The following is a 12,199-nucleotide window of genomic DNA, read 5'->3' as shown; positions in this document are numbered from 1 at the left end:
GCACACACATTGTGGTGATGCAGGGACAAAAGGCAAATAAAACATACGTCTCAGTTCCTACACACACACACACACACACACACACTGACCCACTCATATGCGTCACAAATGAAGCCTTGAAGACAGCAGACGTCATGACAACGAATGACATACGAGCGAGGCACAGCACGTAGGGGGGGATGACTCAGCTGAGGAGGTGTGTGTGTGTGTGTTTGTGTGGCTGTGTGTGCCACTTTAACATCACTGTTCCTTCAAGAGTTCTCAACTGTTTACAGCTGAATCAAACTGAGCTTTCCTCCTTGCTTTTATTCAAAGGAAACTGAATTGATGACGTGGAAGTTCAGACGCGACGCGGTTGACGCGACTAATCTATACTCAATTAGTAGCGGCGGCGCCTTTGATGCTGATCTCTGCGGCGTCAATTACAGTTTGCCTGCACTCGGCCTAAATTAAGGGGTGAAGAGCAATTAAGAGCTGAAGAGAGCAGTGAGGATCACGACAAGCGCTCTCATCGCGGTAAACAAACGGTGGCCATCTTGTTTTTGGAGTGTGGGAGCCACAATTTCATCAATAAACATTATTCACTCCATTTAATAGCATTAAATAAGTATGTTTTCCTACTTCTGCTATTGTTGTGAGGGGTGTTTAGGGCCATTTTGCTATCACTTTAATTCACTGCACACACACACACACACACACACACACACACACACACAACCGAGCTGGAGGAGGCCAAAAGTGTTTGGTTTCCATACCATCATCAGAATGGACACACACTCTTACCACACAGCACAAAGGCATGCATACTTTAGTCAGGCACATACTCACACACACATACGCGTACACACACACACACACACAAACACACACACACACACACACACACACACACACACACACACACACACACACACACACTCATATACTGTACACACAGATGCACAGAGTATTTAGTTACAGAGTCAAGTGTCAATTGTTTTTAAGTGCTCCTGGATGACGAGACGTCCATCTTAACCTCATTTCAGGCGTCTGTCGATGCTAAAGAAAGCTTGAACATCACTCACCACATCCATTCATTCATTCATCCACTTGTTGAGGATGTGCAGATGACTTGACAGCGTTTATTTAGGTTAAACAAAGTTATTCACGTGCACCCAGTAATCTTCTATTGTCACTCCTGAGGACGTCTTCACAGTGACCCACTTTAAAGAAACTGTCTCCAGGATGTTTGCGTTCTACTTACACATAACAGAATGCATAAAGTACTGCCGCTGCAGCGTAGAGCGCAATAATTTGGAGCAGAAGAAGGAAAAGCTTCTGAGTGTGTTTGTTTCTTACCTCGCCTAGGTGAGGGGCGGGGTTGAATCCGCACAGGTTACAAGCAGTCTTCTGGCACTCAGTGCAGCGGCTGTAGTTGGGGGTCTCAGCTGAGCCCACGTTCAACTCCGTGTTACACAGAGGGCAGCATTCCTTAGTGGTGGAGGTTGAAATTGTAGGTGTAGGTTTGGTTCCTGCGGTCTTCCCGTCCTCCTCCAAGGAAATGGATTTGCTGAATTTGTTGAATCTGGAGAGTTTGGTGAATTTGGCTGGTGGGGTGTCAGGAGCCGATTCTGAATCAGGGGGCGTTCCTGGGGCAGAGAAAGGCGAGTCAGGGGGCGAGCCTGGGCCGGAATCCACAGGGGAGCCTGTTCCAGAGTCTGGTGGTGACCCGGGCGGTGAATCTGCTTCCTTCTGGTCCTCTCCGGTGACGAGGTTGGTGGCAGAGCTTAGGAGGGACGATCCAAAGCTGAACATCTGCGAGGCAGAAGCAGAGGTGGGAGGCTTCACCGCTTCCGAACCCTTCAATCCTCCAAAACCTCCAAACAGCTTCCCTGTCACAGACTCCTCCTGCTTTGGTGCGGCTGCCGCTTGGGGCTTTGACGAATCTACCAGCCCGCCAAAGCCGCCAAACAGCTTCCCCGCCACGGACTCGGAAGCTTGTGAAGCCGCCGCAGGGGGTTTGGCCGAGTCTGTAAGACCCCCGAGGCTGATGCCACCAAAGCCTCCGAAGAAGCTGGACTCCTGCTTGGTTTTGGAAGGGGACGGCTGGGGGCTGGACTTCTGCTGGATGGGGCGGCCAGTCTTGGGGTCGATCTTGGGGGATCCTGCTGTCGAGGAGGAGCCCGGCGACAGGGGTCCAGGAGAGGCGGGGCCCGGGGACTTCTGCCTAGGCGTGGAGGGCGGAGTCAAGCCCGGGTCGGTGGTGCTCTGCTGCTTGATCAGCAGCTTGCCAGGCTTGCCAGGCGCTTGTCTCTGTGGCGAGGGCGGGGCCGATCCCTGCTTGGGCTTAGTCATGGCAGGGGGATCCATGCCCCCCATCGCTCTCTGCATCTGGCAGTTCAGACACAGCCACTCTTTACCCTGCACATGCAACAAATAGAAAGAGATTTAGACCCAAACTGTACGAGTAATTATGTACACACTCCTTTGGTCCAATAAATAATTAAATAGTCTTATTATGTGAAAATCCTGTTTTCACAATCCAAAGCATGCAACATTACATTTTTAATTTGGTGATGGCAGAAGTACTAATCATCTTCCGTAATAACAAGTAATTATATTACAGTGAGGCAATAAGGCAAATGCTGCTAATGATGCAGTGTTTCCTTCTGTTTCTCTTCACCGCCTCTGTCTCTTTGGTTTCCGCCATGTGACAATCGCAAAGGTTCAGCGTTGACATTTTGTTCCATATGTAGAGGAGAACGTGTGAACATGTTTATATTCAGCATGTAACATTACTCACTATGTGCCAGCTGAGCAGGTATGAGGTCACAACTCGCAATTTAAAATCTCCTACTAAATCATCCCCATAAGTCTTTACTCTGTGTTAATGTGAATGTTTGAATGCTGCTCTGTATTGTGGTCAAGCATGGGGCTGTGTGCTGGCACGCCGTCTTCCTGCGGCCATGACATGAGTCACCTTCATCAACATTCCCTGGGTCCATATGGTCCCTCTGTGCCTCAAACCGCACGTCGCTCGCAGAATAGAAATGGGCCAATATGACAGAAGATGGATTTAACTATACTGCAATTTAACCATACAGTTTGGTCTTTACATGTGGCACAATCTGGTTGTTGCATCTAATTTACCTGTAATGTAAAGCTGCCAGTCTGTGATGATTATTTCACTTCTGGGTCTCCATTTTAAGGAAATAAAGCAAACCACTTACAATTCTGAATACAAGCTGAATTCCATAAGGAACTGGTTTGGATATTACTCCACTGGCATTATTCTTTCTACTTTTTACAATAAAAAATTATGAAATGAAGTATAAAGGGAATGAAATAAAATAAAATAAAGTAAACTGAGGAGTGATTCTCTTACCGCTGAGTCCGGCGGGCTGAACCCACACAGGCTGCACACTTGGTTCTTACACTCGGTGCAACTGCTGTAGTTTGGCGGCTCCTTTGACCCGACGTTCATTTTGGTGGTTTTGCACAGTGGACAGAGCCCACCTGCAGACTTCTCAGGGGCCCCGCTCTTTGCCGGCTCTCCTGGATGTGGCCCTTGCTGCTTAGGTCCAGGCTTTGCAGGTCCTTGTGGTGGCGGTGCACCTTTTTGTTGGGGAGGGCCACCCTGTTTTGGGTCTTGACCCGGTGGTGCTTGACCTGGTTTTGGTGCCTGTTTACCTGGAGGTCCTTGCCCTGGAGGGGGCTGGCCCTGTTTAGCCCCCTGGCCTGGTGGTCCCTGACTTTGCCTGGGCCCCTGTCCAGGGGGACCCTGACCTGGTTTAGGCCCCTGTCCAGCGGAACCCTGACCCTGTTTTTGTGGTCCTCCCTGTTGTGGTCCCTTAGGACCAGGCCCTTGTTGGGGCCCCTTGGCTGGTGGCTTTGCACCCTGCTTGGACTCAGATGTTTTCGATGCTCCTCCTTCCTCCTCCTCATCCCCGAACAGTCCAAACTTGGGCATGTTTACAGAGTCCCCCATGGAGGACAGAGAGGAGGAGACAGAGGACGTCATGGCACTGAGCGGGTTGGCCCCGCTCAGGAAGCTGGAGCCAAACATGCCGCTGGACTTGGTCTCTGGGTCTTTTGTCTCCTGCCGAAATCTTGACTCAAGGAGGCTGAGAGATGAGGGGCTGCGGCCGGGTGTGGGCTTTCTGACCGGACCCTGGTTGAAGGCGTCTACAGTGCGGCTCTTACTCAGACCTGTCGGGCCCCTGGCCCCAACTCCTCCCTGCTGTGAACGCTGCTGGGCATCAGCTTCGGAAGGTCTGGGGAGGACAAATATACTAACTGTTAGCAGGTAGTTTGGTAACAATGTTGTTCATGTGTTGTCACATTGTAAAGTAACAGCAAACCCTTCAATTGAGCTAAACTGTGCATGAGATGCTCTGCTCTTTATCAAGATTATACAGTGTATACATAAGCCTAAAGACAGATGATCAAGTCAGAACACATTTCCCTCACAGTCAGAGCTAATACTAAGATTAGACTGATATACACAAACAAATCAGCTTTGAGTGCTTACACGGATACTCTGGTTGACACAAGATTATCAGCATATGTGACATGTAAGAGAACATGGAGAAATAAAATTGCTTTTTTAATCTAAGAAAGTAGAAAACAATCTGATTAAACATGCAGAGTGAGTCCACTGTGCCTGCCCAGGGATCCACAATGTTTTCAATCTGTTTGCCAAGTCCAATCCAAAACAATGTTGCTTCCGTTTATTGGCCGACTCTGCTGCCTTCACTGATACACTACCTGTGCATCACTGTGCTCATAAGTTAAGACCACAGCACTCAGGCCCTTTCAGCACAGCTGTGAATGCAAAGCGCATAGCTAGCAGCCGTGGGCTAACTGAGCTGACAGCTCTGTGAATAGAGCTGCATGACACTTAGATGGAGAGGGGGACGCTCGACTACACGGGGGTAAGATGAGATGTCTTTGTAAGCTCGGGCCCAGAAACAAACCTACACACAGCACAACCATGAAGGCGTCAGGTTGAGGTTTAGTATACTGATGATCGGCCTTTGTCTGCATATATCCCGTATATGAGTGAATGAGATTTGTTTATTATGGGGAATAGTGAATATGAATAATGTGTGTTTGTGATAGATTTTGTTGAATTGAATGACTTGATACTGTTTTGAATTCCATGCTGTTGTTTTGGCCAACAAATCACCTCAAACCCTGCTACAAAACACACTGGTGTGATTTCCTAACGATGATCACGGAGCGATACATTACTTTCCAAGACAAAGAGCCCGACAATGATAACAAGTAATGGCTGTTTAAAGGCTCCCCGCGGCTCCATTCAACACACAACGGCTGCTGTAGATTTCAGCACCATGGACAGAGGAGAGGATGTACACTGCTGTTGTGGGTTTCAGCACCATGGACAGAGGAGAGGGTCTGCACAACTGCTGTCCGCGGTGCTGAAACATTCCGGCTGAAGCGCAAACTCGGACTGGATCTATGAGTGACGACATTAACGCCCGCTGTTCTATTTATAGTCGTGTTAATATTGATGCGTCCCTTCCTCCCCCCACCCCTTTCCAACGCGGATATAAATAACAATTAACCCCCACAAATGGAGCCAATTACGCGCACCGGGGCCCGTTAGATATGAGGAGGAATCAGGAATATATCTGGAGTTTTAATTAAGGATTTGATTGAACGTTCCGGGCTGGATGGCATCCGTGCAGATCACGTTCAGCGTCAAATCCTAAATGTCGCTGGAAACGCTGGGAATGATAAGGACGCACAGCTGATGTGGTTGTCGTATGTGTGTGTGTTTAGAGGCATTAAGGCGTCGTTCAAGATGGAACAACACACACCGAGCGCGACAGATTTTCTTACCCAGCAGGCATTTCGATTATTTCGCACAAATACTGGAGGTGTGTCTTTTACTCTCACTCACTCACTCACTCTCTCTTTCTCTCTCTCTCTCTCTCTCTCTCTCTCTCTCTCACACACACACACTCACACACACACACTCATATACACACACACACACACACACACACACACACACACACACACACACACACTAGATACTGACACAAACAATTCACTGATTTTCAGCCCCAGATACAAAATCATGTCACACGTTCACGTTTTTGGGGTCGGATAGTAAAAACAGAATCTGGTTTCGGGTAGCAGAGATGAGACGTTTTTCAATCGAGGCAATCGCCGGATGCGCTCATTCCGAATAACACCACAGTGTGTGTCAGGGATCAGGTCAGCAGATGTTCATCATAATCCGTTCCTGGGAGCTCTAGGAACCGAGTCATTTCGTGGTGCGGATTAAAATGGGCGTGATCGTGCCTGTGCCTCTTAACGCCAGACTTCCCCCAAATGACGCTCCAGCACACAACCGCGGAGACACAATTCCACAACACATCCACTCGACTCTTTCTCACGTATGATTATTGTGTAATGCCGTGAAAAAGCCCCCTGCCTTCGTGCAGTCGCTGCGCCTCCAGGCTGCCCGCTTTGCGCACTTGACATCGCCGCGGCGATCTGCCTCCTCTCTTCCGCGCTGAGTTCACTCAGGTCCACCGGAGTCCCACCGGGCATCCGGACGAAGCCGCCTTTCCCGTCGGGTGCCAGCCCCTCCGGTAGCCCAGACGGCGGCCCTTCTCCTCCTTCCAGGCTCGCTTCGTTCCCCATGATCGACCCCTCCCGTACCCTGGATTCGGATCAATGCGCGATCCGAGCTCTCTTTGCGTTTTTATCTCCAAAGTGCGCGGTGAACACGGCGTCCGTCGATGTGTCGGAGCATCTCAGATGATGTCTGAGCGGTGGTTACTTTCGCCTTCGCTGCTGCCTTCGAGTCCCTCTCGTTTCTCCTTGTTTTTTTATGCCGCGCATCTCTGCAGCTGTAAACCTCAGTTACCACAGTTTTCTGTGAGAGGGTCTGCGATCCATAGTCCACAACCACGGAACATGTTTTCCGGCAATATTTACAAAATAAAACCCTCAAATACCCATTTCCTGCTCTACCCACATTCGAGTAGAAATATTAGACGACTTCCCATCTGCATTCTTCTACATATTATTGTCACACACAGTAGTTAATGACAAGACGAAGAAAATATTTGACCGAGAATAGGAAATTAAGTGTTTTCCATCGATTGTGGCGAATATCGTGCTTTTATTTTGAAGCCACAATCACACTACTTCTGCTCATTTTCTGGCGAGTTTGACGCAGATTCCCCATGAAGCGTCTCCTCTCTCCTGCCCATTGCGCATGCTTCGCCTCTGACAGGTGATCAGCAGACACCAGCGTCGGCGGGTTTTTTTTTTAAGGGGACCAACTCACGAAATGTGTTTGTTTTGATAGTTTCAGGAGTCCGGGCTGAACGGGACCCAGAGGAGCGCCGGGGTCAGTGATGCTTTTTCCGATATTTTGTGACATTTTAGTTGTGTTCTGCAGTGAAATATCTGGAGTAAAATGCTGTTACCATTCATCACACACACACACACACACACACACACACACACACACACACACACACACACACACACCAAATATTCCCATCTGATGATAATATGAGAGCTCCATCATGATATAAAAAGACAACAAGTGCTACATCTCACTACATCAAGGCCAAGATCAACCTGAAATAAAATGACTCCAAGTGCAAATCGAATTAGATCGGCCCACATGCCGAGAATGGCTGCAAAACAAGCCTATAATGAGCTCACAGTGTGAATGATTCACTCAACCAGCACCACCACAATCCTTGAGTTGGGTGTTCAAAACGCATCAGCTTTGCTGTATATTTGACAGATGTGAGCTCTGAGGCAGATGTGTCCTCCATACATCCAGCCCTGGCATGCTGGGAGAGATGAGGTGGAGGAGGGAGGAGAAGGACTAGGCAAGATACAGAGTCACACGTGTGATAGGTAGTGCTGTTTTGGCTTCTTTACACATATGAGAGCTAAATACGCCATGACCTTGGTTGAAGTAATGGCCGCTGCTCCCTGACTCACCGTCAACCTCGCCATTTCCCTTTCACGCTTTCCTTCATCCTCCTCCCTCATCCTCCTCCCCTGTCCCCTCTCCATCCCCTCTGTGTCCTCGTTCCTTGCACGTGGAGGCAGGACTGAGTTTTGGTTTGTGTCCGCGGTGATAAATGGCGGCAACGTTGTGATTCCTCCACTCCTCCCCTTTCTTCCCACAGATCGTTGGAGCGTGGCCTGATTGTCTCTACGCTGTGAGGCGGAAGCAGCCCATACATGTATTCTCACACTCACACACACACACACACACACACACACACACACACACACACACACACACACACACACACTCACACCAAAGCCAGCAAATATACATACTGTGTACATAGAGTGTGATGATGTTGTTAGTGTATGTAACCATATTGTGACCTCAGTATTATAAGAAGCCATCAGGCGTTTTGGTCATAAATGTGTTCAGCACATAAACATAGTCACACTTTAGGTTCTTGTGTGGTCATTTGTTTTTATTATATTTTGTCAAATGTATGTGTTTAATGTTTTTGAAAGTTATTGTACAAAGTAAGTAAGAGATCAGCGAGCCAGAGAGGCGTCACTTTAAAGGCCTGTGTATGAAAATAGGTCAAGGGTCAGAGAGAAACCTACTAACACAGAGGTCACGACATGACAAAAACCGCCAGGTCAACAACAAATATAAATAATTCGTCCTTATAAAAGAAGAATTGAGTGAAAATGTAATAAAATGTGTAAATATCCATTTTAAATATCCACTATCCTCTTATTTACAGTGTCAAAGCGGCGTGCTGTGTCGCCGCTCAGTGTAATTCGAGTCTGGTAACCTGATAACACACACCGTGCCGTGTTCATTAAAGTTGAATACACAGTCTGCATGTGAGGCAAAGACGCAAACAAAGGCAATTTCTCTGGCTCAAGGGAACAGCGGCAGTTCAACTATAAAATTCCAAATGGAAAACGACGACTTTTTGCAAACAAAAAGAAAGATTTACATAATAACACCATGGCTGACCTGTAGAGGTGAGATACATATGAGACTCCACATATGACAGGAGAATCAGTGAACTCAGGCCTTAACAAACAACCAGAACGTTTACCCCCTTAATCCCCCTCTACTTCCACAACAAACCTCCACAAAAGACGAGCACACAGCAGTACATACCTTGACTTCAGGGGTCTGTGTGTGTATGTGTGTGTTGCAGTAGTATCTGCTATCTCCTTAAAAGTCAGTGCGAGTCTCCTGACTGACGTTTCATTTCTGATATATTAGGACTGAGCCTCTCTCATCCCGATTAGCACCCTGGCACGCGTCTAATTCTGCCCTCAGGCGCCAATTTCTCTCGACCAACGGCCCAGTGAGACGGCCGGGACTAAAAATACCTCTAAAGTCACAGCGGCTTCCCTCCTTGCTTAATCTGACCATCTTGTATCCCCCGGGCACGCGCCAGGGACGGGCACGGCTGTGTAGCACCTTCCATGAATATGCACACACACACACACACACACAAAGGTGCACTCCCTCCTCTTTAATCCTCTTTTCTTCTGAGGCCAATCACACTCTGCTGTGCAGGCTAAGCTGTTTTCTTGTACACACACACATGGAGTCCCTAACAAGCTGCACCTGAGGGTCAACTTAACTCACTGGCTAGACTGAAATTTAGCAAAAATGACCAAACAAACAACAAGGAAAACGTCTCTCCCTATAAATTATTCATCCGGACCCAAACTACTTGATGATTTTGCTTGCAGTATGAATTCACTGCCATCTGCAGAATCCAGTAAACACAAGCCGGGCCAGTGGAGCAGATAACTGCATCTCCCCTTTGATTACAGCCTTTCTAATTTAAAGTTTTTATGAGTTTGATTTGAAGGAGTTTGTGTGAGTGAAGGTCGAGGGAAGGAGAAGTAACAAGGCTGTTAATAGGATTTACAGGACGTCGCCTGGAAGCCAATCTGCAAAGCCACGGGGCTGCTGGCTGGTGGAACAGCAGCATGAACCCCCAGCACCAAACAACAGTCCACTACTGGAAAACATATACAAGTGTCTGTACATTGATGACAACTGTTGTCAATTTAAGTGAAATGCTAGACAGCAAACCTTTGAAAGATTTAATCAAATATAAAAAGTACAATTTTAATAAAATCATTGATAAATAATGATAATTAATAAAGTCAAAATGAAGGATGGCGATGTTACACTTTAATATTTGCTTCTCATTTAAGGAAATACCACACGAGTGTATTAGAAGTATTAGCATTGAAACAATTGTGCTTTAAAAGACTTTGGTTTGATCGCAATGGTTTCTGAGAAGTGCAGGGCAGAGAAGAATACACCAGGTGTGTGTGAAGGCCTCAGTTCAAAGGGTCACAGTCCTAATTGGGACAGTCGGGTTGAGTGACTATGATGTAAGCTTATATTGTGTATTTAACAGCAATGACGATTGTGTCTCAGCCAATCAGAGTTGAGGGCTGAACTTAATAGAGTAAATCCATTAATTAATATGGATAATACATATTCAAACTAAATAGAAATATAAATGTACCTGCCTTGGTAGTAAATGTTGACTAATCTGCATGTGCAGTCCCTTTTGCCAGTGAATGTGGATCTGTAAAGATGAAGGGTACCACTGTTATTGATGTGGTGAAATGTGGGATTTGAGCAAAAGCTGCACAAGCGCTGGTCACCAGTGTAATGAATTGATGCTGGTCTCTGCCTCCTCCTCCTCCCTCCTCCCTCATGCCTCCTCTCCACATTGCTTGTTCATTTCTCTTCAGGTGAAATGGCAGCGGCTGACATGTTAACTGATGTAGCACCAGCATCTAATGAGCTGAATCATCAGGAGTAGAAGCGGCGGAGCTCCTCCCATCTGATTGCCCTGAATGCCAATCAACTCCCCACCCACCCACACACACACACACACACACACACACACACACACACACACAATCACTCCTGCAGCTCGTGAATCATTAACAACACACACCTGTTGCCAAGGTAGTGCGTCACTGGGGGTGATGTCATCAGTTGAGGGCAAGGAAGTGAGGGGGGGGGGGGGTCCCTTGTGATCAGCTGGATATGAGTCACGCTATGAAAAACAAATGTGTGTGTGTGTGTGCATATGACACACGCGTGCGCACACACACACACACACACACACAGGTCATTGATCGCATAGTCAATTCCAAGCAATCAGTGAGGTGTTAGGAGTTGTGCAGTTGTGTGAGATGTCTGTGTGTGTTGAGGAGGTGGGATCACTGCCATAAATCACGTTTCCTCAAACAACAGCCAAGGAAGCAACGTTCCCAGAGGGCGACAGACACACGTAGACTTCCGGGAATATCTTCACTCAGACGACTCCCTGTGTTATCTGATTAGGGTTTAATTTGAGCCTTTCCTTTCGTGTAAAAAGGCCTGTGCTGTAATAACAGATCAGTATTCCTGGCAGCGAGGCTGTGAGCGTGCTCATGAATGCAGTGGGATAAAGGGCCCCTCGTAATCTGACAATGCAATGAAAAGGGGAAGTGGCGCTCATCTGACAGGACGCTCTTTGTGTGGAACGTGTTTGAAAATTCTGTGCAAATTGAGTCAAGGGCCTAGTTCTGAAGAATGCATGGGAATAGATGCGGAATGTCATCTATCATCAAGGAGGGTTGCATCTCTTCTCAAAGGATAACGTTGCCATGGTTTCTGCTGCTCAGCTGCCACTCACCTGCGGGGTTCCTAATTATGGGATCGCTTGAAGATCACTGCAAGACACACAAGAGAAGAGGGAAGTGCACACACGCACACACACTGTACATTGTGTTACATACAGCCTCGTCCTGTTGTTGACCTACATCTTATCTCTCCTTCTCCACAAACTCAATTTCCCATAATCCCCCTGGGCTCACTCCTGGGCAAGAAGGACTGACTCAGAGTTTCTGAGCCCACTTTCAGGAGAAATAAACACACACACACACACACACACACACACACACACACACACACAAATCTTCAAACTGATGTGAAAGCAGTGCGTCCTATCATAAAGCCACCTAGTGGTTATTGTAAGTATAACGTGGTGCTGCCTTCTGCATGTGTGTGTTTGTCATGTTAGCAGTCACGTGTACATGTCAGTACTGAAGTAATGCTTATACTTGACCTATCTGTCTATCTATATTTAGTGTGTTTTACAGTATATCCAGTGCGCTTTACCCTCTTTGCCATAGTGAC

The 12,199-nt window shown here is 47.4% G+C and overlaps 1 protein-coding gene across 1 annotated transcript in view; it reads right to left on the bottom strand.

Moving 5' to 3' along the window:
• The window catches only part of pcloa (piccolo presynaptic cytomatrix protein a), a 39,046-nt gene extending 32,389 nt beyond the window's left edge, over positions 1 to 6,657 (bottom strand). Inside the window, exons 1-3 of the mRNA XM_076158967.1 lie at positions 6,446 to 6,657; positions 3,365 to 4,253; positions 1,339 to 2,400 (exon numbers count right to left, since the gene is read on the bottom strand). Coding sequence (XP_076015082.1) covers positions 1,339 to 2,400; positions 3,365 to 4,253; positions 6,446 to 6,657 — 2,163 coding nt within the window. The remainder of the gene's footprint in view (positions 1 to 1,338; positions 2,401 to 3,364; positions 4,254 to 6,445) is intronic.
• Positions 6,658 to 12,199: the final 5,542 nt, after the last annotated feature.

This window comes from Genypterus blacodes, unplaced genomic scaffold, assembly GCF_046128005.1.
Source record: "Genypterus blacodes isolate CSIRO-AG114 ecotype Tasmania unplaced genomic scaffold, CSIRO-AGI_Gbla_v1 ptg000090l_1, whole genome shotgun sequence".
NCBI classification, from domain to species: domain Eukaryota; kingdom Metazoa; phylum Chordata; class Actinopteri; order Ophidiiformes; family Ophidiidae; genus Genypterus; species Genypterus blacodes.
Note: the sequence above shows the minus strand (reverse complement) of the source record. Positions and strands in the feature narration are given on the sequence as shown.